Source organism: Bacillus rossius, chromosome 15, assembly GCF_032445375.1.
Source record: "Bacillus rossius redtenbacheri isolate Brsri chromosome 15, Brsri_v3, whole genome shotgun sequence".
NCBI classification, from domain to species: Eukaryota; Metazoa; Arthropoda; class Insecta; order Phasmatodea; family Bacillidae; genus Bacillus; species Bacillus rossius.
The window spans coordinates 13,292,898-13,319,304 of NC_086342.1; the positions used below are offsets into that span (position 1 = coordinate 13,292,898).

General features: G+C 41.0%; 2 protein-coding genes across 2 annotated transcripts in view; one reads left to right on the plus strand and one right to left on the minus strand.

Moving 5' to 3' along the window:
- The window catches only part of LOC134539636 (lipase 3-like), a 47,094-nt gene extending 46,255 nt beyond the window's left edge, over positions 1-839 (plus strand). The window contains exon 9 of the mRNA XM_063381822.1: positions 589-839. Coding sequence (XP_063237892.1) covers positions 589-839 — 251 coding nt within the window. The remainder of the gene's footprint in view (positions 1-588) is intronic.
- Positions 840-1,977: 1,138 nt separating this feature from the next.
- Positions 1,978-16,242, minus strand: LOC134539752 (ankyrin repeat domain-containing protein 65-like). Its single transcript, XM_063382024.1, has 4 exons — positions 16,131-16,242; positions 14,120-14,230; positions 10,728-11,038; positions 1,978-7,578 (listed from the first exon to the last, which is right to left on the minus strand). Exons 2-4 carry the CDS (start codon positions 14,216-14,218, stop codon positions 7,287-7,289), a joined length of 702 nt encoding a protein of 233 aa, XP_063238094.1. The 5' UTR covers positions 14,219-14,230; positions 16,131-16,242; the 3' UTR covers positions 1,978-7,286.
- Positions 16,243-26,407: the final 10,165 nt, after the last annotated feature.

Below are 26,407 nucleotides of genomic sequence, written 5' to 3' on the forward strand. Positions count from 1 at the left end.
TAACACCCCCTCATACTCAAATCCTGGCTACGCCACTGCGCTTCTCGACGGTGGCTGTCGTTTTTAAACCTTCTGTCCGCGTCCGTGTCGATGTTCCGTGTTGTTGTCCCTCTTTTCTCTCGCAGCGGCGGTCGGTCTTTCGGCGACCCGCGTCGCTGTTTCGCTGGCGGTGTATGATTCAGGAAACCAGGGCCGGCGCGTCCATACAGGCGAACTAGGCAACCGCCTAGGGCGCCAAGTAGCTGGAGGCGGCGCAGCACGACACATAACAGCTGATACAATATGTTTAACGATTACTGAAACTAGATGAAAATGGATTTTTGTAACAGTTTGAAATGTTTATATTGATATAAGTAATTATTTTAGTCCACGGTGACCTTGTTTATGATTTGTAATAAGTAAAAAAAAGTAAAAAAAAACACACGCCTGCTTACATTTGATTGTTGACAAAATATTAGGCTAACGTGATGTATTTTTAAGCAAAGGAATTTTTTTTTTGGAGTGTCCGGCCGTGTGGTGGCGGGGGGGGGGGGGGATTAAGGTTTTTTCGCCTAGGGCGCCAATTTACCTTGCACCGGCCCTGTTCAGGGCGAGCCTCGGAAGCCGCTCGCCAGAGTGCTCAGAGTGAGTCGCGACGACGTGAAACTGTTGACGACTCTGGAAGCAGACGCGAGTGGTCTCTGTCGCAGGACGTGCTCCAGCTGGCGGCCAGGCTGCCTCACGCGGTCGGCACTGCTGAGGCGGCGCGCCCCAAGTTCAACCACATAGACTTCCTGCTGTCGCTGGACGCCGACAAGCTCGTGTACGAGCCGGTTCTGGCCGCGATGGCCAGGTTCTGACCGCCTGCTCTCCCGGCAGGGTGGTTCCCCTATCCCTCCCCTCCTCCCTCCCCCTCCCCTCCTCCCTACCCCTACCCTCCTCCCTCCCCCTCCCCTTCTCCCTCCCCCTCCCCTACTTCCTACCCCTCCCCACCTCCCTCCCCCTCCCCTCCTCCCTCCCCCTCCCCTTCTCCCTACCCCTCCCCTCCTCCCTACCCCTCCCCTCCTCCCTACCCCTACCCCCTCTGGTCCTACCCCTCCCCTCCACCCTACCCCTCCCCTCCTCCCTACCCCTCCCCTCCTCCCTACCCCTCCCCTCCTCCCTACCCCTCCCCTCCTCACTACCCCTCCCCTCCTCACACACACATACTCAGATTTGTTTTAACTTAAACAAAAAAAACGTCTGGCAGGGGTTCGTGTCGCATGCCCCTCCTCCGTTCCCCTCCCCCTCTTGTCCTACCCGTACTCACTCACACACACAAACTCAAATTTTTTTCAACTTAAACAACAAAAAATACTCCTGGCAAGGGTTCGCGTCACATGCCCCCTCCTCCTTCCCCCTCCTACCTTCACGCGGCCCTACCCGTACTCACACACACACATACTCGAAACAGTTTTAACTTTTAAAAAAAATAATGTGACCACTTGTCGTAAGACGTTGACGATCTCACGATTGTCACGTTTAGGTTTGATTTAAGTAGAGTTTTGTGACTGGGATGTCTGTTGAGTATTTGATCCCAAAAAAAAATATGTTCCTATTGGGACGGAAGGAACTGCGGAGCCGTTCGGAATGGTCAGATTTCGTTGGGTTGGTAGGACGGGGAAGGGAGGGGTGGTAAACGTGGTGGGTGTCACTGTATGACGGTGGAGTTTTCTCAAGGTACTCCTGTTACCACCCCCTTCATCCCCCTAACCACCTCCCGACCTCAAAAACCATTCATCTCATCGCCGGTCATCGTTTCTAATATCCTCCAGTTATTCATTCGTTCGTTCGTTCGTTCTCCAAATCCGTGTGTACAAAAAGAAAAAAAAAAAAACAAGCAATTTGAAAACTGCTCCCGCTACCAGAGCTTACGAAAAGCATCCAAGAATTTCCAGAGGGCTAATGTTTCCGGGTTAAGTTATAAAACTGTATTTTTGGGAGAGTTCAAAAAATATCTGAAATACGTTGGTTTTTTTTTCTCAGAGTAATTTACAGGCATAAAACAACCGCTGCAGATTCTTGAAAATCACTCAAGGGACTTGCATTTAACCTTCATCTTCATTTCTTCCGCCATTCAGTGTTACGGTCACCGCTCAAATTTCACATTTGTTGTCCTATACATTTCCATCCAAAGCCTTGCGCTCAGAGGCGATATTGTGTGTACAGTATTTGTTAATAACATATCTGAACTCACTTGAAACAAAGATAGAAATAACATTTATGTACTGAATGGACCAGAAAGTCCTAATAGCTACTGACCAAAAAAATTATTTGGGAATAAAGACATACGCTTATGTTTTTGTAAAATCGGCATCATTTATTAATATTATATTCCTGTACTATTCATGTTACCAAGGCCAGTTTACTAAATGTGTATGTCGTTTATATTAGAATATGTTTTTATTAATTATTTGTGTGGGCCTCATCTTAAGGTGTATGCAGAGTTTCTATGATATTTTTACCTACATATATTGCAGTTTTTGGTTGAAAATAAAAATTTCTGGACTCATGTTGAACAAAGATAAAATAATAATATCCATGTACTGAAATCATAATAGTTGCTGGTCAACATATTTAATGTGGAATAGAGTCACTTGTTTAAGCTACCGTGAAATTAGCATAAATTATTAAAATCATTGACCTATATATCCATGTTGTAATGTTTATTTAATTGGAAGTATTTACGTGAAAGTTAAAATGGAATAAAAATATTGTTTTAATTAATTTCACTGAGCCTTGTCTTTAGTTGTATACATAGCACCTTTATGTTCTACTTTGAGCATTTTACAGTGACTAAGTTTGGCGAGGCCGAAGTTGATATCATCACATTACTTTTATCTTCATTTTCCTTCTGGCTTCCCTATTCATATTGTGTGCCTGTGAGAGTTTTTTCTTACAGTTGTGGTTGCTGTGTAATTTTTTAAATTATAAATTTACATAGTTATTTATGTATTATATCGCACCCTAAGTACAAGACTATCGTAACTCAAAAAATTGAGTTTATGAGATATTTTTACCATAAGCAGGAAAATATCATTATCTAGGCACTGCAAGACTATCGCAATATTATATTTACTTTTACGGAACTTATGGCAAATAATGTAGTGTTGCACTCTGGAAAACATTATATAAGAATATGTGCAAGACTGTGGCATCTGAGTTGTGATAGTATTGCACTGATTTTTGAGTTACGATAGTCTTGTACTCAGGGTGCGATATTTATCTTATTGTATTTTTTGAAGTGACCTTATCTTACTCTTAACCACATACGTGTTTACTAAGTAGTGACGTCAACCGAGCCTGCGCCCAGAAGTATGGTCAGACTCCGCCACCTTTCCCCTCACCCCCCGTCCCACTTCCCGTACTGGCAGCCGCTCTGTCTTGAGTACGTGGTCGGGTGGTTGTGTTCGAATAGCGCGCCACCAGGGGCATAGCCAGAAGGGGTGTTTTGGGTGTCCAAACACCCCCCGAAATATTAAAAATATATATACGAGGGTTATTTTTTTTTTCAACCTCCGATCGGCTGTAATAAAAAAACGGGAATGAATTGGGAAATTATTTTAATGTCAAAAGAAACGTACATCTTTACTCTATTTTTCCACATAATCACCGTGCAGATTGAGGCATTTGTCGTACCGATGCACCAGCTTTCCAATACCCTCTGCATAAAATGATGCCTCCTGCCTATTCAGCCACGTTTTAACAGTGCTCTGCAGTTCATCATTGGTGTTGAAGCGTCGTCCTCCAAGCCACTTTTTCAACGTGGGGAAAAGGTGAGTCATTCGGTGCCAAATCCGGACTGTAAGGAGGGTGATCAAACACAACTGAGGTGTGAGTTGGCCGCTCCACATGGTTGGTGGACGGGGATAAACACTACGAGACGTGTCAATTCGTGTACGAGCGATTAGGGTATCGATGAATGGGCATGCCATGGAGAAATGAAACTGTAATCATACTGCAGGGCACTGTTAAAACGTGGCTGAATAGGCAGGAGGCATCATTTTATGCAGAGGGTATTGGAAAGCTGGTGCATCGGTACGACAAATGCCTCAATCTGCACGGTGATTATGTGGAAAAATAGAGTAAATATATACGTTTCTTTTGACATAAAAATAATTTCCCAATTCATTCCCGTTTTTTTTATTACAGCCGATCGGATGTTGAAAAAAAAAACCTCGTATGTACTTAGACAAAATTTACACTTGTCTAGCTGTTGCAAATGCATTTAGATGAAACTAAGAAAGAACCCTTGAGCCGATAACTCTTAATATTCAGCAATGAGTTTTCAACAGTGTCTCGTTGAAAATATCATAAAGTCGGGACACAAATTTATGTTATTTAAATCCAATATTTTAGTTACGAAAGTGCTTAAATAGCAACAATTTGCACATTAAAATCAAAATTTTTTCCGGTGGGGGGGGGGGGGGCCGGACCTCCCTAGTACGGGGGCAGGGTGTAAGACCTCTAAGACCTAATCCCAACAGTGCCCTTGGATCTAATGAAGGTATAAATGACTGGAAGCATCTATCCGAGGTGCTCAAGTCTCACGAAAAGAGCAAGTGTTTATTTTATTTTCGTTTTTTTCTTCTTCTTTGTATAATTTTATTTTATGTGAAAAAAATATCGTATGTATGTATGTATGTAAATGAAAAAAGGGAAATATTATTTTTGTTTGTTTTTGCTTTTGATTTTTTTTAATTTTTTTTATGATTTCACTTTTAAAAATACTCACAGCTTTTATAGACTTATAAAATGACCAGATTTCACCAGAATTAAATTGTATGCATTAGTAAAACTAACCCAATTACAATTTCCACGAAAGAAAATTTCTTTACCATCGTCGAAATTTAGGTTCAATGTAAACTCAAAAGTTTAATTTTCTAATTTTCCGGGAGAGTGACCACAAATCCCCCTTTCCTCAGTGGTATTCCATACTCCAGTCTGATAAGACCCCACCTCCCCCCTCTCCGAGATACAAGGGCCCCGCTGAAATAAATTGTCCAGGGCCCCGCAGAGTCTAGGTCCGCCACTGTGTACATGGTACGGAAGTCTCATCAATATGTTTTATTCCAACCCCTAGTTTTTTCATCCACTTGCAGTAATAGTTTATCTTGTCGAAAATAGTTTCACATAATTTGACACAATTTTTAGAAAATTTACAATTAATTTTTAGAGTTTTATAGTTTACCTAATTATGGAGTTATTGAAAAAAATTTTCCTTTAACCCCTGTTTATTTCACCCTTAGCAGCAATGGTTGGTTGAATCAAAAATTGTTTCAGACAAAAGATTTAGATAAAAACTATAAGATTTACAAACAATTTGAAAGGCTTGATGGTGTGCGTACTAAGGGAATTATGAATATTTTGTATTTCAACCCATGTTAATTCCACCCTGTGCAGCAATGGTTGATTGATTAAAAAAAAATTTCAGGCATAAGTTTTAGATAATATTTATAAGGCTAACAAACAATTTTAACGGATTCTGGAAGTTTGAAATTTTTTTGTCCTTCAACTCATGTTTTTTTTCCTCCAGATGCAAATATGGTGAGTTGTATCAAAAATTTATTTAAACTGAAGGTTTTGGTATTACTTCTACAAGTTATAAAACGTTCAAACGGATGTGATATTATTCATATTATGGGATTATATAGCGATTTTGTGTTTTCAAAAAACCTTACCCATTTGTACCGCTTTGGCGGATTTTGCTCATTGACGAACTAGGCCGAGATTTTCCATTACTATATTTTAAGTATCAGTTTGGAAGATATTAGAGCAAAATTAATGCAGTATTTGTGACAATAAATTTATATATATAAAATCACAGTAGGCTTCCTACGACAAAATAGTTGCGAGGTTAAAGGGACTGATATACTATTCCTGTCATTAGGCACAAACCGTGTCGCCGTCGTTGTGTTTTCCGGAATATCTGTTTTGTATCATCGTTGGATTCGTCTGTTTGTTGTTGTGTTGTCCAAGGTTGTTGTTTATCTGGATTTTCTGTTTTTTTTTTTGTTACAACTCTCTCGTCGAAGTAAGGCCACTGTGTGTCCGTTTTTGCCTGAATACTTCTGTGTGTCCGGTTTTTGCCTGAATAATTGGTGAACCGGGACCAGGTCGCGGTTTCCGTGTTTCCCCGTGTTTTTCCTTTGGATATCTCATCTCAGGAGTGTGCTGGGATGGTCCCGCCTACCCGGGTACACACACACACACGCGCGTCGGGCAGAGTTCCAGAAAAAAAACTACGCGATTTCAAAACAACTCGAGACATCCCGAAGAGCGGTGTCTTGTTCATGAAGAGAATCATTTAAGCTGTATGTTTTGGAGAGTGAAGGGGAAAAAAAAAAAAACGCCCAAGACGTGAAACACACCCGGTACGGATTCTTGAAAGAACGCATTCACGTTCGTTTCTCCGCCGTGTGATGTTAACAGTGACCGCTCGAAGGCTGCGCGCCAGTTTCAGGAAGGGGAGATGTACCGCGCTAGAAGCACCAGCGGGGTCTCCTCTCAGACAGACGTAGGAGCTGGTCGCCGGGCTAGTTGTAGACAGGGTGTCCACAATGGAAAAAAAAATATTTCGTACCAACTTAGGCAATAAAAAAAAAGTACTAGATTTGAAAGAAAAAAAAAGTACTAAATTATAATTTGTTATGGTTTTTTTTAACAATTTAGGAAGTTATTATGACATTGCAATGTTCGAACTTAAATATATCACATCGCACACACACGTACATTCCATATTTTTTTTTTTAATAATTACGCTTAATAATAAAACATATTGGAGTTACAGTAATATTATTATATTAAAGAAAAATGTACTAGATCTGTACTAAACCGCTAAAAAAGTTATAAAAGTACTGGATCTAGTACGAAAGTACTAACTGTGTACACCCTGGTTGCATTGGCGTAACTGTGTTCATAAAGTTGGGGGGGGGGGGGGGGACAAATAATGATTTTGATGTCATGTAAACCCATTCCCCTCTTACTAAGACGGGGAGTCCGGGGGTCCTCCACCGGAAAATTTTGATTTTAAAAGTGCAAAATAGCACTTTTTAAGCAGTTTTTGTATCCAACCATTGGATACATCGAATTTCAAATTATTATTGTTTCCTTAAGATAAAATTTGATGCGTGAAGAAATTACAAAAAAAGTTGGGCAGAATAATATTATAAAATAAAAATATCATGGTCTAGAAAGTTAGGGGGGGGGACAGTCCCCTACACCCAAAAAGTTCAGGGGGACACGTCCCCCCCTGTCCCCCCCGGTTCCTACGCCCCTGCCTGGTTGTGGAGTCGCTCCAGGTAGCCCGCCAGACCCGGGGCCTGTCGGCGCCGAGCCACGTCGAGCGGCGAGTCTCCGCGCCAGTCCCGCGCCGCGACGCTCGCGCCCAGCCCGGCCAGGTGCGCCGCCAGCCCCAGGTTGCGCTCGTAAGCCGCCGCGTGCAGCGTCGTGACGCCGCCCTGCTCCGCCGCGTGCGCGTCCGCCCCGCGCGCCGTCAGCAGCCGCGCCGTGCTGTCGTGGTCCCCCCACACCGCCAGCAGCAGCGGCGTCGAGTTGTACCTGCGAGCCGACCCCTCGCGTGCACGCACCTGGGGCACTCCATCGACCAGTAGTCACTACCAGAGTGTCTTTCAACATGGCCAACCCCCAACACACCTGTGACACTCCACCGACCAGTATTCACAACCAGAGTGTCTTTAATCATGGTCACCCTTACAGAATTGTGGCATACCGCCGACCAGTATTCACAACCAGAGTATCTTTTTAAAAAAGCCACCCGCTAAAAGTGTGTCTTTCAACAAAGCCAACCGCCATACACCTGTGACAATCCATCGATCAGTAGTCACTACCAGTGTGTCTTTAGACATGGCAAACCCCCAAACACACCTGTGGCACTCCACCGACCAATATTCACAACCAGAGTGTCTTTAATCATGGTCACCCTTACAGAATTGTGGCATACCACCGACCAGTATTCACAACCAGAGTGTCTTTAAACATTGCCACCCGCTAGTAGAGTGTCTTTCAACATAGCCAACCCCCACAGACCTATGACACTCCACCGACCAGTAGTCACAACAAGAGCGTCTTTAAACATGGCCAACCCCCATACACATGTGACACTCCACCGACCAGTACTCGCGACCAGAGTGCCTTTCAACATGGCCAATCTCCACAGACCTGTGATACTCCACCGACCAGTAGTCACTACCAGAGTGTCTTTAAACATGGTCAACCCCCAACACACCTGTGGCACTCCATCGATCAGTACCCACAACCAGAGTATCTTTTTAAAAATGCCACCCGCTAAAAGTGTGTCCTTCAACAAAGCCAACCCCATACACCTGTGGCACTCCACCGACCAGTATTCACATCCAGAGTATCTTTAAACAGAGCCACCTGCTAAAAGTGTGTCTTTCAACATAGCCAACCCTCATACACCATTGGCACTCCACTGACCAGTACTCACTACCAGAGTATCTTTTAAAAAATGCCACCCGCTAAAAACGTGTCTTTCAACAAAGCCAACCACCATACACCTGTGGCACGCCATCGATCAGTATTCACATCCAGAGTATCTTTAAACAAAGCCACCCGCTAAAAACGTGTTTTTCAACAAAGCCAACCCCCATACACATGTGGCACTCTACTGACCAGTACTCACTAGCAGAGTATCTTTAAACAAAGCCACCTGCTAAAAGTGTGTAATTCAACAAAGCCGACCTTCATACACCTGTGGCACTCCATCGATCAGTATTCACATCCAGAGTGTCTTTAGACAAAGCCACCAGCTAAAAGTGTGTCTTTCAACAAAGCCAACCCCCACATACCTGTGTCACTCCATCGATCAGTACTTACCACCAGAATTTCTTTCAAAAAAGCCACCCTTACAGAATTGTAGCACTCCACCAACTAACGTTCTTAACACAGTTCAATTTACATGACCACCTCCAAAGAGCAGCATGCATTTAACAAGGCCATCCCTACGGATCTTTGGCAGTAACCACACAAAGATAAATATATTTTGTGTACTCGTGTTGATATGAATGAGGCTGGCTGCAAATTTCTGCGGCCATTAGGAGTTCAATAAAGTTGGGTTTTCTGAAGAGTTTAAGAATTCCAGCGTCTCTTATCTGAAACATTTCCAGTCTACTGCCGGTAGTTGATTTTGACCATAAGTACTGGCGAAGGAACTTCTCCAGATTGCATATATTCAAACCTGACTGGATCCACCTGGAGAAGTAAACGCTGCAAGAGTGGGAAAAAATTACGAATGGATTATCCCACAGTTCACAGGGATGAACGCCACATCCACAACCCGAAAAAAAAGTTCCGTGGTTCACCGAAGTAAAATATGTTAGGTTTGGATTCCGACAGCGTAATAATAAATACCTTCTTCTTTTTTTCCCCTGGTAGGGAAGGTTAGGTTAAATTATCGTTACTAAAAATGAAAGTAAGGTGTTAAATTATCGTTACTAAAAATGAAAGTAAGGTTAGGTTAGTTTAGCGTTGTTTAAAATACTCTCTAAGACCGTAAAATTTATAAATCCTTTCCATATGGTTTTTTTTCTCCACGAGCGGTCGGTGAACTTCGGAACACTTCGGAACTGTTCGGGTGTGAACTGGAGGCTTCCCAAGATTCATAACAGGTAATAAGTATATATCAGATAAATTATAATATGGGATACCTAGACAACTAGGATATTCCTGTAAAAGTATTTGTCTGGGCTCAATCGACATAATGGACTGTATAATTACTAACAATCACAAACTTCTACTGTCGCGCACGGCCGACCCACCGAGGGAAGCCTACAACTCACGTAGTTTCGGTTCCCTACCACGTTCGTGCAACTTCGGATTTCTCTCAAAAATTTAAATTTAAAAAAAAAATCGAAAGGTTAGGTTAGGTCAGGTCAGTCACATCATGCTTGTTTTCATTTGGAAACTTCTGATTCAGCGGCTGAAGTGGCGTTAGTACCGAAACGCAGAACTTCGGAAATCTTCGGAAATACTCGCAGGGAACCGCAACTACGTGAGTTGTTGTAGGCTTCCCGACCTAGCGAAGCGAAAACAAAACGAGGACGAACCGGTCACAAGACGGTGTGACGCAGGGGGGGGGGGGGGGGGGCAGCAAGCGTCACGATTCCAACGCTGCATCGGGCGGGAAATTCGAATCCAACATTATACACACCCGGCCTGAACGGTGTTTAGCCACGAGACAGCACGATGGGACAGGACTACGTTTGTAGGTAGGTAGGCAAGTAGGTTTGTTTCTTGAACCGCGGACTTGTCGCTGACCAGGGGTGTAGGAACCGGGGGGGACAGGGGGGGACGTGTCCCCCTGAACTTTTTGGGTGGAGGGGACTGTCCCCCTCCAACTTTCTAGACCGTGATATTTTTATTTTATAATATTATTCTGCCCAACTTTATTTGTAAATTCTTCACTCATCGAATTTTATCTTAAGGAAACAATAATAATTTTAACATCGATGTATCCAATGGTTAGATACAAAAAACTGCTTAGAAAGTGCTATTTTGCAGATTTAAAATCAAAATTTTTTCCTGTGGAGGACCCCCCGGACCCCCGTCTTAGTGAGAGGGGAATCGGTTTACATGACATCAAAATCATTATTTGTCCCCCCCCCCCCCCCCCCCACAACTTTATGAACACAGCTACGCCAATGTCGCTGACCCCGGTTAGGACCCACCTGCCGGTGCGGGCCTCGATGTCCGCGCCGCGGTCCAGGAGCTCCGCCACCAGCAGGTCGTGTCCCCCGCGCGCCGCCCCGCCCAGCAGGGTCGCCCCGCTGGCGTCCTCGAGGTTCGCGCCCCTAGCGCCGCGCGCCAGCACCGCCGCCAGCTCCCGGTGGCCGCCGTAGCCGACCCACCACAAGGGCCGGCCGTCCGCCCCCGACACGTCGCGGATCTGCCTGCGCGCCAGGCCTCGCTGGTCCAGCGCAGCCTCCAGCCCGCGCCTCAGCGCCGCCCAGTCCTTGGAGCCGTCGAACTGCTCCAGCAGCTGCACACGAGCATCCACATCCACGGGTGGTGGTTTTACTGCAGAGTAGTTGGTCTTCTGACCGACAATCACCAGACCGAACAGGCACTAGACCGAACATGCAATAGTTCGAAGGGTACTATACCGAACGTGCACTAGACCGACCAGGTACTAGAGCAAACAGGCACTTGACTACAGGTACTAGACCTAACAGGCACTATACCGAACAGACATTAGACCGAACATGCACCAGAATGACCAGGTACTAGACCGAACAGGCACTAGACCGAACAGACACTATTTTGAAAGATACTAGACTGAACATGCACTAGAACGACCAGGTACTAGACCGAACAGGCACTTGGCTTTACAGGCACTAGACCTAACAGGCACTATACCGAACAGACATTAGACCGAACATGCACCAGAACGACCAGGTACTAGACCGAACAGGCACTTGGCTTTACAGGCACTAGACCTAACAGGCACTAGACCGAACAGACACTATTTTGAAAGATACTAGACTGAACATGCACTAGAACGACCAGGTACTAGACTGAACAGGCACTTGACTTTACAGGCACTAGACCGAACAGACATTAGACCGAACATGCACCTGAACGATCAGGTACTAGCCCAAACAGGCACTTGACTACAGGCCCTAGACCTAACAGGCACTAGACCGAACAGACATTAGTTCGAAAGGTACTATACCTAACGTGTACTAGACCGAATGTGCACTGGGCCGACCAGGTACTATACCGAAAGACACTAGACTGAACAGGCACTATATCGAAAGGCACTAGACTGAACAGGCTCTAGACCGAACAGGCACTAAATCGAAAAGACACTAGACCGAAAGTCGTTTCCCCCTAAATTTCGGTCTCACGAAAAATAATTCCGAAATTGTTATTTTTGGGTATATGCTACTTGTTCCAAATATTTTCTTTAACTTATTTTAACCCAGCTAACGTAACCCAACCAACTATTCAAACCATTTTACACTATTTGAAATGTAGCTAACCTAACATAATAATTATCCTAACCATCCATTCATATAATTTAACAGTCTTTTAAACGTAGCTAACCTGAGCTGTCATACCATTCAAATGATTTTACAGTATTTCAAATGTAGTCAACCTAACACAGCAAACTGTTCAAAACTGTAAACTATCTTTAAAATACTTTAAATACGCAATGGTGTTTAGTAGAGTCGACTAAAATATATGTATTTTTAATAATTATATTTTTATATTTTCAGAATAGTGCCTACTCTAGAAAGTTACCAAAAAAATAACAGTAACACAGAACATGGATCATGTACACAATTTTTTACGACATGATTTCTAACCTACTGATTTACAACTCATAATATGCACGGGAGGTAAATGAACATATTCTATTTCTGTTACGCACGAATGGAGAAAAAGCAATGAGAGATGAGTTGAGTGACATTTTATTTATCTATCATGTGGTGGCAAGAAATTGTTGGAATATTACAATGATAAGGTAATTTCTGGTTTAAAAATAAATCATGTAATTTGCCTGTAAAATGTGACTAGATATATATAAATGGGTTTATGAAGTCTATTCAAAAAGAAAATAATTAGGGTAAAATCATCATTTGATTAAGCAGGTGCGTGAGGACAAAGCCATATTTATGGATTATTTCAGAATAAATACAACTCTGTTTGATAACATTTTGTTTTCTCATCGAGAATAAAATTGAGAAGAAAAATCTTAAATACAGAAAAAAGCATTCGCAGAAGAACGATTGACTATTTGCTTGAGGTCAGTAAAAAACTACTTCTTGACGATTGGGTATTCATACCAATAATTATTATTTCCTTAATAACCACATATGAAATCGAAGCCCAGGCAATATCTCACATATCTTGCTTTCTATATTCTTCTATCGATTTATTCCATAAACATCGATATTTCGTACTTCTTCAATGAACTTTCCCATCGACATGATATTTAATTTAAAGCGAACACAGAAGTACAGCACAACTCCGCGCGAAAAAAAGAACGAACAGATATTTTTTTGTTTATCTGCGCATTCGCAAAGCCAGCGACGTTTTATAAAAAAAAAAACAGCCGAGGACCAAACACCCGGTGACGTCACCAACACAGCGAACATAGCGAACGTGTGGCCAATGTGACACCTGAGATACAACTTGCTATATTTTACCATGCATAGCGAACATAGCGAACACAGCTTTGCGTGGCCAGTGCAACTTGCGTAGCGATCATGGCGAGCATAGCGAGCACAGCGCCCCGTGCGGCCGTGGCGGGAAGCCATCTTTTCACAGACGAGAGAGCCACACCCGAAGTTCCCCGAAGTTCCCCGAAGTTCATGCTCGCTTTTTTTTCCCCGTTCTATCTCATTGTTTAAACCGGTGCGGCATTAAATTTTGCGGTCGATTAGGATAGGTTAGCTACATTATAAATACTTTAAAACATTGTGGATGGTTGGTTATATTAGGTAAGTTTAGCTACATTAAAAAATACTGTAAAATCATTTTATGGTTGCTTAGCAAATAACTTTTTAATGTGCAGCTATACAGGTCTAGGAAACCGTTTACATGATTTCACAGTATCTTTAATGTAGCTATCGTAACCAAATCAAACATTCACAATGTTTTAAAGTATTTATAATGTAGCTAACCTAACCTAATTGACCATTAGTAGAGACCCGTGAATTTCGCGGATTCATTTCGTGTTATGCTAAAATTCAAATAATTATACCTTAGTGCTGCTTCTGTCATTGGTTCTCTGTCAATCTGGAGGACTGAGGGCCAATTAGAGACCCTCACTCATAGAAGTGTCGAATCACAGGCCACCCAATCTAGACGACTCACAAGTCAACAGCCAATGAACAGTTGGCATTTGCCCGAGTGTGTAGAGGATATTGGAGTCTATCCTGGAGGTCATTGAATCCGCGAAATTCACGGGTCTCTAACCATTAGTTATCATGAGTTACAATGAACAAAAAAAAGCCCGAAGATGCACGATCGGGCGGTTTGGCTCTCTCGTCTGCGAAAAGAAGGCTTCCCGGCCGTGGCCTGGTTCGTGACGCAGCGAACAGAAGGTCCTCACCGCGCACACGGTGTCGTCGTCCTTGGAAGCCGACGCGAGGCAGGATCCCAGCAGAAGTACATACAGGACCTCCATCGGCGAGGCCGCTCCGCAGGACATGGCCGGCAGCAGCTGTCCGGACATCCCAGTGAACATTTTGACCAGGGGCGTATCCAGGCGGGGGTTTAGGGGTTCAAACACCCTCCCCCTCCCCTTAGCACCAAATCTTTAATTAATTTCTTATTCATCACTCAAACAAATTTCATATTAAAATTAATAAAAAAAAAATTACCATTACAATATTTAAATTTAAGAACCGAAAACTTCTAAAATAGCACTATTTTACACCCTAAAATCCAAATTTTCCCGGGGGAGGACCCCCGGACCACCCGCTTTAATACGGTTGGGGGGGGGGGGGCATGCTTCTTAACACCCCCCCCCCCCATACACAAATCCTGGCTACGCCACTGATCGTGACGACTGTCGATGGGTCGAAGTGGTGTTGCGGCGCTGCGCGAGCGGCCAGTTATTGCACGGTGACCTCGGAGGAGAAACTCTAGCTACCGGAGATGAGTTAGTTCCGGGCACACCCGCTAGATAGTGGCTTTTAAAATGTATTACTAACATAGCTACATTTATTGTGATAAGTAACTTCTCAGCTGTTATCAGGCAAAAAAATCAGTAGCGGCATATTTTGGATTGTGCCATACCAGAAATGTTTGCATCTCTTACTCATTTATGGAGAAAGTGCTATTTCTTAAATTAAAAACCAGTATTAAGTGTTTCTTTCTTTGCACAGTAATTGTCTTCTAACAAGCAATTGTTTCCGAATAGAGGTTATATTATTAATATAAAGCTAATACATTTTGATTTGAACCTCCCGTCCGAGTTCCTTTTTTTTCTACTAGTATTTATGGGCCCAACCAACAGATAGCGCCACGTGTCGCGCAAAACTTTCCTTTACCACTGCAAGAGTCGCACTTATATACCTCTCTCCTTATTCTATGGTGGGCTGGGTGGTGTCGAGGGAAGCCTACAACTCACATAGTTTCGGTTCCCTACCACGTTCGTGCAACTTCGGATTTCTCTCAAAAATTTAAATTTAAAAAATCGAAGGGTTAGGTTAGGTTAGGTCAGTCACAACATGCTTGTTTTCATTGGAAACTTCTGATTTAGCGGCTGAAGTGGCGTTAATACCAAAACGCAAAACTTCGGAAATCTTCGGAAATTCTTGCAGGGAACCGAAACTATGTGAGTTGTAGGCTTCCCCTGGACTGATGCGTCGATGACGAAACTCTTGCTGCCAGCAGAACAGGGCTGACAACCTACAAGACCTTCTGCACCGCGACACAAAGTAAGTAAACCCGAATTCCCTTAATATATCTCGTGAAGGAATACAAAATAAGCAAATTCCACGGCCAAAATGTCTAAAAATGGCCACAAAATTACTAATGCATTAAACGACGGACGTAGTGGCCGGATTGTGAAATTTTTTTTTGCCAGACATGTGTAATATCTAACCTCGGTAAAGAGCAAGTTCATGTGTTCTCGTGTTCAAATACACTTATAATACGAAACTCGAACACGAAATTTAACGTAGATTTTTTTTTTAATAATGCTCAGCGTGATAGTGTTTTTGAGCTAAAAATTTCTGGACGCGAATCACACTTAGTTCCTGCGCCCGCCGCTAGAATTCGCTACCGGAGCAGCTGCGTAAAAATATTGAATAATTTGATCAACAGACCGAAATTTTTAACTATATAATGAATCGGCTTGAAAAAAAAACGGCTTTAGACAAGGAATTTTGTTATAATTCTACCCATCTTGTTAAAAGTCATTAAACAGTTAGTAATTTAAAGTTTTTTTTTGTTTTTGTTTTTGTGAGACTTTGGTTTGCGCCATCCGCCACAGATAGCAGCACCGTGGTCACACACATTGCCGTTCACGAAACGACTCCTACCAAATGCCGAATGAGACGTCACACACTTCGAAAGCACAGAGATGCAATAATTGCGTCGCGGGCGGTACTCACCAGTGTCTCCTGTCGAGGAGCTGGACAGAGAGTCACCTCGGTCGCCGCCAGGGGCAGCACTGGCGGGCCAAGTTGGCGGTGCGGTCGCTCTGGGCTCCAAGGAGGAACTGCATCCTCCTAGACCGGACCGCGGCAGGAAGACCACCGACCGCAATCTCCTTCTGCGACAACACAGTTTCTTTACCAGTGAAATTGTGCAACACATCATTATTTATAGAATATTCGAGTTAACACAAAGCATTTCTCACGAAAATTGTCGCATAATTTTATAGTTTAATTTATGACTTAATGTAAGTTTTTGGACATACGCCATTGCTAAGAACTTTTTCTGTTGAAGAAAAACTAATAAAAAAAATAAACAAATAAAAATACCCAAAAAAGACAAAATACACACAAAATTAAGCAAACAATTGCTGTTGTCAACAAGGATATGAACACCACAAAATATTCCGAAACAGGAATATGGTCAACAAACAAAGAAAAACAAAGAAAAATGTACTAAGTCGCACCTGTGTTTCCGTACCATGTGCGTCTCTGCCTGAGGACGGGAGCAGATAGCAGTTCCCGAAACTTCGCTTGTTTCTGATTTGGTAAAACTATTGTGTTCGTTTGTCTTTTCTTTTTGTCGTGTTTTTGTCTCGTTTCAACTGTTGTGCTGAATTATTTTGGGTTCAATATTTTTGTGTTGTCATTATTTGTGGGGTTTTTTTTTTTCGTTCTCTTAGTACATTTTTCTTTGTTTTTCTTTGTTTTTTGACCATATTCCTGTTTCGGAATATTTTGTGGTGTTCATATCCTTGTTGACAACAGCAATTGTTTGCTTAATTTTGTGTGTTTTTTGTCTTTTTTGGATATTTTTATTTATTTATTTTATTTATTAGTTTTTCTTCAACAGAAAAAGTTCTTAGCAATGGCGTATGTCCCAAAACTTACATCAAGTCATGCACTCCCATTACACAAATCTTTTAATTGATGTTTAATTCAAGCATGTTTTTATTTTTTTTTAAATTGGTTGTCTGTAAATCTGTAATGTCGGTTTACGGACGGTAGTTTAACGTGACGTCATAACAAAACATTGATGAAATGATAGCATAATTTTATGAATAAAATTTAATCATATTTATTGAAGTATCGCTATTTTGTATGGATACAAAGGAGTGAAATGAAATTTACAATTTAATTGATAAATTTACTTTTATTTGCACTCATTAATTCAAATATGTTTATTACTTTAACGAAGAGATTATTTTAACTATAACTTTTATACATTTTTGCTATTTAACTTCTTCCAATCTGTGTTATTCTTTTAAGGATAGGACGATGATAGGACAAGTAGGAAACGAATGGGAGTGTTTCAAGTTTAATGTGCCTCGAAAAAGTCAAATCGATGGTTGTTCCAATCGAGTGGAAGAGAGATAGATGCGGCGCAAGCGTACAATGAGCGTAACGGGACACAGCGTCACGGGACAATGTGCATTATGGGACACTTTTTCATGCGTGCAACCGGCGTTCATCGATTTATTAGACGTTGTCACGTCAAAACCATTGAAAAGACTGTCGATTGTTCAATAAATTGACTTAATTCCGTTTGACTGTGCTCATTAATGTGCGCAGCTAATACTGGATAACAATTCAGGGAACGAGTTACAAATAACTTTAGCTAGGCCTATGTGGAGGTACTGGGACAACACGGAGCATGAATGCCCAGTGGAGCTGCGAGCACTATTTTGTAGTGATGCAGATGTTTTTCGTGTTAATGTACAAATTTTCAAAAAAATATATTACAGTGTACTTGGCCTCATCCGTCGAGAGCAAAGGTAAAAGCGAAACGAAATAAAATGAATGAGGATAACGATCAATGCGAATAAAGTGGGGTCAGATGAAACGTGAGACACTCCGCAGGTTTCTTTTCGTCGCCATGTTTTGTGACATTTGGGAACCTCCGGTGCAAACTTCCATTGTATGCTTCGTCAGCTGTCAAAATACTTGGCGAAAACAACAAATGACACTCGGTAGCAGCGGCACTCGGTATGTTTGTATATTTATATTTGTTTAAACTACTGAAATCAGCCTGTAAATACTACCTACAAACAAACATATATCTTACTGAGCTTATTCCAACTTAATTATTAAATAATAATGCAATTTAAAAAAAAATGGTTGTCTGTAAAGTCTGTTTACGGATGATAGTTTAACGTGACAACGTCATTTCAAAACATTGATGAAATGATTGCATACTTTTATGAACAAAATTGAATAATTTTTATTGAATTATCACATTTTTTATGGATACAAAGAAGGAGTGCAATGAAATCTACAATTTAAATGATAAATTTACATTTCTTTTTCACTCATTAATTCAAATATGTTTATTACTTTGACGAAGAGATTATTTTAATTATAACTTTTATACATGTTTGCTATTTAACTTCTTCCAATCTGTGTTATTCTGTTAAGGATAGGACGATGATGGGAAAAGTAGGAAACGAATGGGAGTGCTTCAAGTTTAATGTGCCTCGAAAAAGTCAAATCGATGGTTGTTCCAATCGAGTGGAAGAGAGATAGATGCGGCGCAAGCGTACAATGAGCGTAACGTGACAAAGCGTAACGGGACAATGTGCGTTACGGGACACTTTTTCGTGCGTGCAGCCGGCGTTCATCGATTTATTAGACGTCACGTCAAAAAAAATCTAGTGACGAGATTTGAATAGCGCATTCTACCACTGTACTACTAAGCCTCTTAGGAATTTTAAAGGAGAATATGTATTATAATCGATGTAATGCCAGTTTTTATTATGAATTTTAAAATTTGTGACTACTTTTTACAATTACGAATTTAGTTTACCAAATATATTCCAGGGTAGTTTTAATGTCATTAAGTTTCATTTGGCACACCAATACGTTTGTTATGTCCCCTAATGTCTACGAAATTGACTCCTACGGGTTCGTGTTAGATCACGTGGGTCTGTCATCCGTCCGTCAAAATATTTTCCTAAGTAAGTGCTACCAATAATAGTAGTATATGATAGCCGGTCCTGAAACTGGCTTCTGGCTGTGGAGCGGGGAGCCGAGCCACATCTCTGACGTCACGTCCATCTCTGACGTCACGGCGGCCATCTTGGATGACCTTGACCTTGACCTTTGACCTTTGCCTGGAATTTGATCCTCAAAAATCGCCAAAAATGACCAAAATTGGGCAAAAATTGCCCAAAATTCCTCAAAAATCGCCAAAATTTCAATTTTTTTGAAAAAAATTTCCCGTTTTCGAGGGAAAAATTCCCGTTTCGAGGGAAAATTTCCCGTTTTATTCCGTAAAAATCCCAGCAGCTAGAAATTCCTGATAGAGGCTTAAGCATCCTTAACTCAAGCCTCAGTTAAGCCTCTTTTAGGATTATGACGTCACCGTTGCAATTTTCGTTACGCCCGCCATCTTGAAAATCCGCAATTTTTATGTTAGAAAATCGGGAAAAAATTTAAAAATCATTAAAAAAATCATTTGATCGAACTAAAAAAAAATATTAAAAACCACTGTTGCAGTTATCGTTACGGTAGCCATCTTGGATTATATAAATGTTGCATATTTCTTTACACCCGCCATCTTGGTTGAGTACCATGCCATTCTTACACTTTACGTTACGACCACCATATTGGATCCTATTAATGTTGCAATTATCGTTATGGTCGCCATCTTGAAATTTAGTCGCCATCTTGTAATTTAGACGTCATCTTGTAATTTAGACGCCATCTTGGAAATCCGTAATTTTTATGTTAGAAAATCGGGAAAAATTCCAAAATTCATCAAAAAAAATTAACTTTTTAGAATTCTGATTGATTATATCGATTCCCGTCCTTGGTTCGAAACCGGTGAGGGCAAAAAAAATATCACATCAGATCCTTCCTCCACAGAAGCCACCTACAGACTGACCTACCACCACCAATAACAAGGTATTTACCATCAGCTGGTATGACGTCATGTCCGCCATCTTGTCTTTGTCTGCTGGAGGCCGCCATCTTGGTTTCGTCTGCTAGAGTGTGCTGACGACATGTTAGTATAATGTTCTGTTCACCATAACTTTGACCTCTTATATTGACATTGTACTTTGTCATTGACCTTGAACTTTGACCTTGACCTTAAACTTTGACCTTGAACTTTGACCTTGACCTTGAAATTTGACCTTGACCTTGAAATTTGACTTTGACCTTGACCTTTAAATTTGACCTTGACCTTGAAATTCGACTTTGTCCTTGTAATTTGTCTTTGTCCTTGTCGTCCATCATGGATCCGTCATTTTATGTTTAGTACATGCTAGCGGTCATTGCCCTTCATCATGTTTTCGTCTGCTGCTGGACACCATCTTGTGTGTACTTGTATTATAGAGTACATTTCCATCATGATAGTTTTATTCTAACCTGTTACAGTGCAGTAATCATTTATTATTACCGAGGTGCCCGCCATCTTGAAATTTGGCCGCCATCTTGAAATCATGTAATTATTTAGCTAGAAATGCGGGGAAAATACCAAAAGTCTCCGAGGAAATCAATTATTAATTTACATATTGAATCGATGGATCCCTGTCCACGGTTCGATTCTTGACCAGTGACAGTTGTAACTAATTATGAAATAAATTTTAGATTCTGTTTTCCATTACCTTTCACGGAGTTTATTAATCATTCACTCTACGAAAAACAACTCAAGTCAATATACCTGACCAACGAATTAATACAGTGCCGATTAGCCTATTATGAAAGTCTAATTTTTCAATAATCTGAAAAACATATAAGCTGTTCATGTACAAAGCCATACATATAGATCAATTGTCTTCAGTCCATGAGACCGAGTCACGTCATTATCAGACGTATAGGCTAGTCATTTCAGGTCCGCATGAACTTCGTCGTTAGCTAATTATATTCAATTAATCCCTCGTGACATTTTTTATACTAACTAAAGGACCAAGTGACCTTGAAAAATATTTTAGTAACACCAAGAGGTTTTTAAACTAGTAAATATTCAATCACTACATATTGTACTACGCACAATCAAAAAAAAAACAGGAAGCACCATCATCGAAAAGGCAGCACCATCAATGAAAAGCCAGCACATTTGGAAGCACCGACAACGAAAAGGAAGCACCATCAACGAAAAGGCAGCACCGCCAACGAAAAGGAAGCACATTTGGAAGCACCGACAACGAAAAGGCAGCACCGGCAACGAAAAGGAAGCACATTTGGAAGCACCGACAACGAAAAGGCAGCACCGGCATCGAAAAGGAAGCACATTTGGAAGCATCGACAACGAAAAGGCAGCACCGGCATCGAAAAGGAAGCACATTTGGAAGCACCGACAACGTAAAGGCAGCACCGGCATCGAAAAGGAAGCACATTTGGAAGCACCGACAACGTAAAGGCAGCACCGGCATCGAAAAGGAAGCACATTTGGAAGCACCGACAACGTAAAGGCAGCACCGGCATCGAAAAGGAAGCACATTTGGAAGCACCGACAACGAAAAGGCAGCACCGGCATCAAAAAGGAAGCACATTTGGAAGCACCGACAACGAAAAGGCAGCACCGGCATCAAAAAGGAAGCACATTTGGAAGCACCGACAACGAAAAGGCAGCACCGGCATCGAAAAGGAAGCACATTTGGAAGCACCGACAACGAAAAGGCAGCACCGACAACGAAAAGGAAGCACATTTGGAAGCACCGACAACGAAAAGGCAGCACCGCCAACGAAAAGGAAGCACATTTGGATGCACCAACAACGAAAAGGCAGCACCGCCAACGAAAAGGCAGCACCGCCATCGAAAAAGCAGCTCATTTGGAAGCACCGACAACTATAAGGCAGCACCGCCAACGAAAAAGCAGCACATTTGGAAGCACCGACAACGAAAAGGCAGCACCATCGACGAAAAGGAAGCACATTTGGAAGCACAAGTTACGAGAACTTAGTCTTAGTTAGAAATCTGAATACAAGAAATAAAAACATTAAATTTTTATAATTCAAATTTTTTATTTCTGTACATTATACAAATACAAGTAAAACAAGCCATTATTGTATGTAGCCAGCTTTCCTCAGTTCTTTGAGTATGAAGGATATTTCTTTGATGCACGAATAGTTTCCTGCACAAAGCGAGCCATGTAGAAGTCTTAGCCGGTCAACCAATATGTTTGGATCTTTCCATGATGTGTAATCAATCTCTTCTACCACAATTTTACTTGCTTGTTTATTATAAATATTATGATCTCTGGTGTATTCCGTTTTAACACCAACCTCAGGGTAACTTTCATTATCGAGATAGTGAACATCACATGCCTGATCAGATTTATTTAATATATCTCGACGTTTCCATCGTTTCGGTCTCAGGACACCGACACAGTCTTCGATCTTGCCTGCTTTAGCTGCTTCATCAGAGTCTATGTCTTTGTCAACAGCCTCAGAGTCGCTGTAGCAATTACCGTAGAAGGCATCATCTTCACCCAGATTACCGTAAGAATTCGATGCCGATGATGTCGAAGTGTCTTCATCGTCTTCATGCTTCCTTTTTAGGAGTCCATCATTTTTACAGAGTAGGAAAGATCTACTTGAATTCGGCTGGAATGTATTCTCACTTTTCACGTTAAGGATTCTTCCATTGTCTTCATTCTTCCATAAATCATCATCATCCGTCAATTTAAGTTTTTTGTCGAGATTGGAAGAGCCGCGAACATAATCTCTCCCAAGACAAGGAAAATTATTGTCGTAATGCAAATCGCTCTTCCTTAGCCTAGTAGAGCCATCGTTGTCCTCTAGCTTGTACGCAGGCTTGGCGTTACAAGTTCTGTCATGTCTTTTTAAGCTCTCTCTCCGCGTAAACGACTTGCTACATCTAACACAACTTATCATATTACGTAGTGGATTTTTAACACAGTCATTCTTCTCGTGTTGTCTTCCATTCTTTCTCAAGATAAATTCTTTGCTGCAAAACTTACACCTGTGTCCTTTCAATACAGCAACAGTCACCGAATCAGGATTCATATTAGTTACTGAGACTATTGTCAGATGCAAACTGAGTGAATTAAATTAGATACATTACTTAAATAGAATTTTCTAAATATTTCACCAGCAAGAATTAAGTTACCTCATACAAATGAAATTGTTTCATGTGGTTTCGATTATTAGCATGAGATGTTGCCACGTGTTGTGTTGAGTCATAATTTATCTAGTTCTTTTATGTGGTATGCGGGATGCTCACTAACGTTCGCAAAACAAGGATGGCTTCGCTAGACATCAAGGAGAAGGAAGTTTATCTTTCATGTTAATGCTTCTCAGCTGTCTCAAAGCATATTATTTGTCTGAGTAAAGTTATTATTTTTTAAATCCACCTGATAAAAATATTGTATGTTCTGTTTTATTGACAGAATTTCACTGATTAAATGTAACTCTGAATAAAAATGTCATGACTCAGTAAGTAAAAAATTCTTCATGCAGAGATAGATCTCTCACAAATAATCAGGAGCACTCGGTGAAAACCATCAGATGTCTAGCCAGGAATAATCAGAAACACTTGGAGAAAGCCATCAATATAATATCAAGATTAATCAGAAGCACTCGGAGAAATCCATCAGATGTCTAGTTAGGTATAATCAGAAACACACGGAGTAAACCGCCATAATATTGTCAAGAATAATCGGAAGCTCACGGAGAATACCACCATAATATTGTCAAGAATAATCAGGAGCACACGGATAAAACCACCATAATATTAACAATAATAATCAGAAGCACACGGAGAAAACCACCATAATATTGACAAGAATAATCGGAAGCACACGGAGAAAACCACCACAAGTTGTCTTTGATATCATAAAAATACAGAAAAAAAAATTTAATAAATAACATAAAAAAAAATTAATAAAAAAATTTAAATGACAAAATAAAATACAAAAATACATAAAATTCTGGCTTGTACTAGAACTATATCTTTGCATAACAATGAGAAGTTCACAAGCTAGCAGAATCTGTTTATGTATTTTTGTATTTTATTTTGTCATTTAAATTTTTTTATTAATTTTTTTTTATGTTATTTATTAAAATTTTTTTTTCTGTATTTTTATGATATCAAAGAAAACTTGTGGTGGTTTTCTCCGTGTGCTTCCGATTATTCTTGTCAATATTATGGTGGTTTTCTCCGTGTGTTTCTGATTATACCTAACTAGACATCTGATGGATTTCTCCGAGTGCTTCTGATTAATCTTGATATTATATTGATGGCTTTCTCCAAGTGTTTCTGATTATTCCTGGCTAGACATCTGATGGTTTTCACCGAGTGCTCCTGATTATTTGTGAGAGATCTATCTCTGCATGAAGAATTTTTTACTTACTGAGTCATGACATTTTTATTCAGAGTTACATTTAATCAGTGAAATTCTGTCAATAAAACAGAACATACAATATTTTTATCAGGTGGATTTAAAAAATAATAACTTTACTCAGACAAATAATATGCTTTGAGACAGCTGAGAAGCATTAACATGAAAGATAAACTTCCTTCTCCTTGATGTCTAGCGAAGCCATCCTTGTTTTGCGAACGTTAGTGAGCATCCCGCATACCACATAAAAGAACTAGATAAATTATGACTCAACACAACACGTGGCAACATCTCATGCTAATAATCGAAACCACATGAAACAATTTCATTTGTATGAGGTAACTTAATTCTTGCTGGTGAAATATTTAGAAAATTCTATTTAAGTAATGTATCTAATTTAATTCACTCAGTTTGCATCTGACAATAGTCTCAGTAACTAATATGAATCCTGATTCGGTGACTGTTGCTGTATTGAAAGGACACAGGTGTAAGTTTTGCAGCAAAGAATTTATCTTGAGAAAGAATGGAAGACAACACGAGAAGAATGACTGTGTTAAAAATCCACTACGTAATATGATAAGTTGTGTTAGATGTAGCAAGTCGTTTACGCGGAGAGAGAGCTTAAAAAGACATGACAGAACTTGTAACGCCAAGCCTGCGTACAAGCTAGAGGACAACGATGGCTCTACTAGGCTAAGGAAGAGCGATTTGCATTACGACAATAATTTTCCTTGTCTTGGGAGAGATTATGTTCGCGGCTCTTCCAATCTCGACAAAAAACTTAAATTGACGGATGATGATGATTTATGGAAGAATGAAGACAATGGAAGAATCCTTAACGTGAAAAGTGAGAATACATTCCAGCCGAATTCAAGTAGATCTTTCCTACTCTGTAAAAATGATGGACTCCTAAAAAGGAAGCATGAAGACGATGAAGACACTTCGACATCATCGGCATCGAATTCTTACGGTAATCTGGGTGAAGATGATGCCTTCTACGGTAATTGCTACAGCGACTCTGAGGCTGTTGACAAAGACATAGACTCTGATGAAGCAGCTAAAGCAGGCAAGATCGAAGACTGTGTCGGTGTCCTGAGACCGAAACGATGGAAACGTCGAGATATATTAAATAAATCTGATCAAGCATGTGATGTTCACTATCTCGATAATGAAAGTTACCCTGAGGTTGGTGTTAAAACGGAATACACCAGAGATCATAATATTTATAATAAACAAGCAAGTAAAATTGTGGTAGAAGAGATTGATTACACATCATGGAAAGATCCAAACATATTGGTTGACCGGCTAAGACTTCTACATGGCTCGCTTTGTGCAGGAAACTATTCGTGCATCAAAGAAATATCCTTCATACTCAAAGAACTGAGGAAAGCTGGCTACATACAATAATGACTTGTTTTACTTGTATTTGTATAATGTACAGAAATAAAAAATTTGAATTATAAAAATTTAATGTTTTTATTTCTTGTATTCAGATTTCTAACTAAGACTAAGTTCTCGTAACTTGTGCTTCCAAATGTGCTTCCTTTTCGTCGATGGTGCTGCCTTTTCGTTGTCGGTGCTTCCAAATGTGCTGCTTTTTCGTTGGCGGTGCTGCCTTATAGTTGTCGGTGCTTCCAAATGAGCTGCTTTTTCGATGGCGGTGCTGCCTTTTCGTTGGCGGTGCTGCCTTTTCGTTGTTGGTGCATCCAAATGTGCTTCCTTTTCGTTGGCGGTGCTGCCTTTTCGTTGTCGGTGCTTCCAAATGTGCTTCCTTTTCGTTGTCGGTGCTGCCTTTTCGTTGTCGGTGCTTCCAAATGTGCTTCCTTTTCGATGCCGGTGCTGCCTTTTCGTTGTCGGTGCTTCCAAATGTGCTTCCTTTTTGATGCCGGTGCTGCCTTTTCGTTGTCGGTGCTTCCAAATGTGCTTCCT

What these genes read in the sequence shown, in the direction of transcription:
- LOC134539752 (XM_063382024.1), bottom strand. Translation starts at nt 14,218, where the DNA reads ATGTCCTGCGGAGCGGCCTCGCCGATGGAGGTCCTGTATGTACTTCTG. An exon ending in ACGACGACACCGTGTGCGCG is followed by an intron (nt 11,039 to 14,119) that starts GTGAGGACCTTC and finishes GCTCGTGTGCAG; the next exon opens with CTGCTGGAGCAGTTCGACGG. An exon ending in ATCGAGGCCCGCACCGGCAG is followed by an intron (nt 7,579 to 10,727) that starts GTGGGTCCTAAC and finishes GTCGGCTCGCAG; the next exon opens with GTACAACTCGACGCCGCTGC.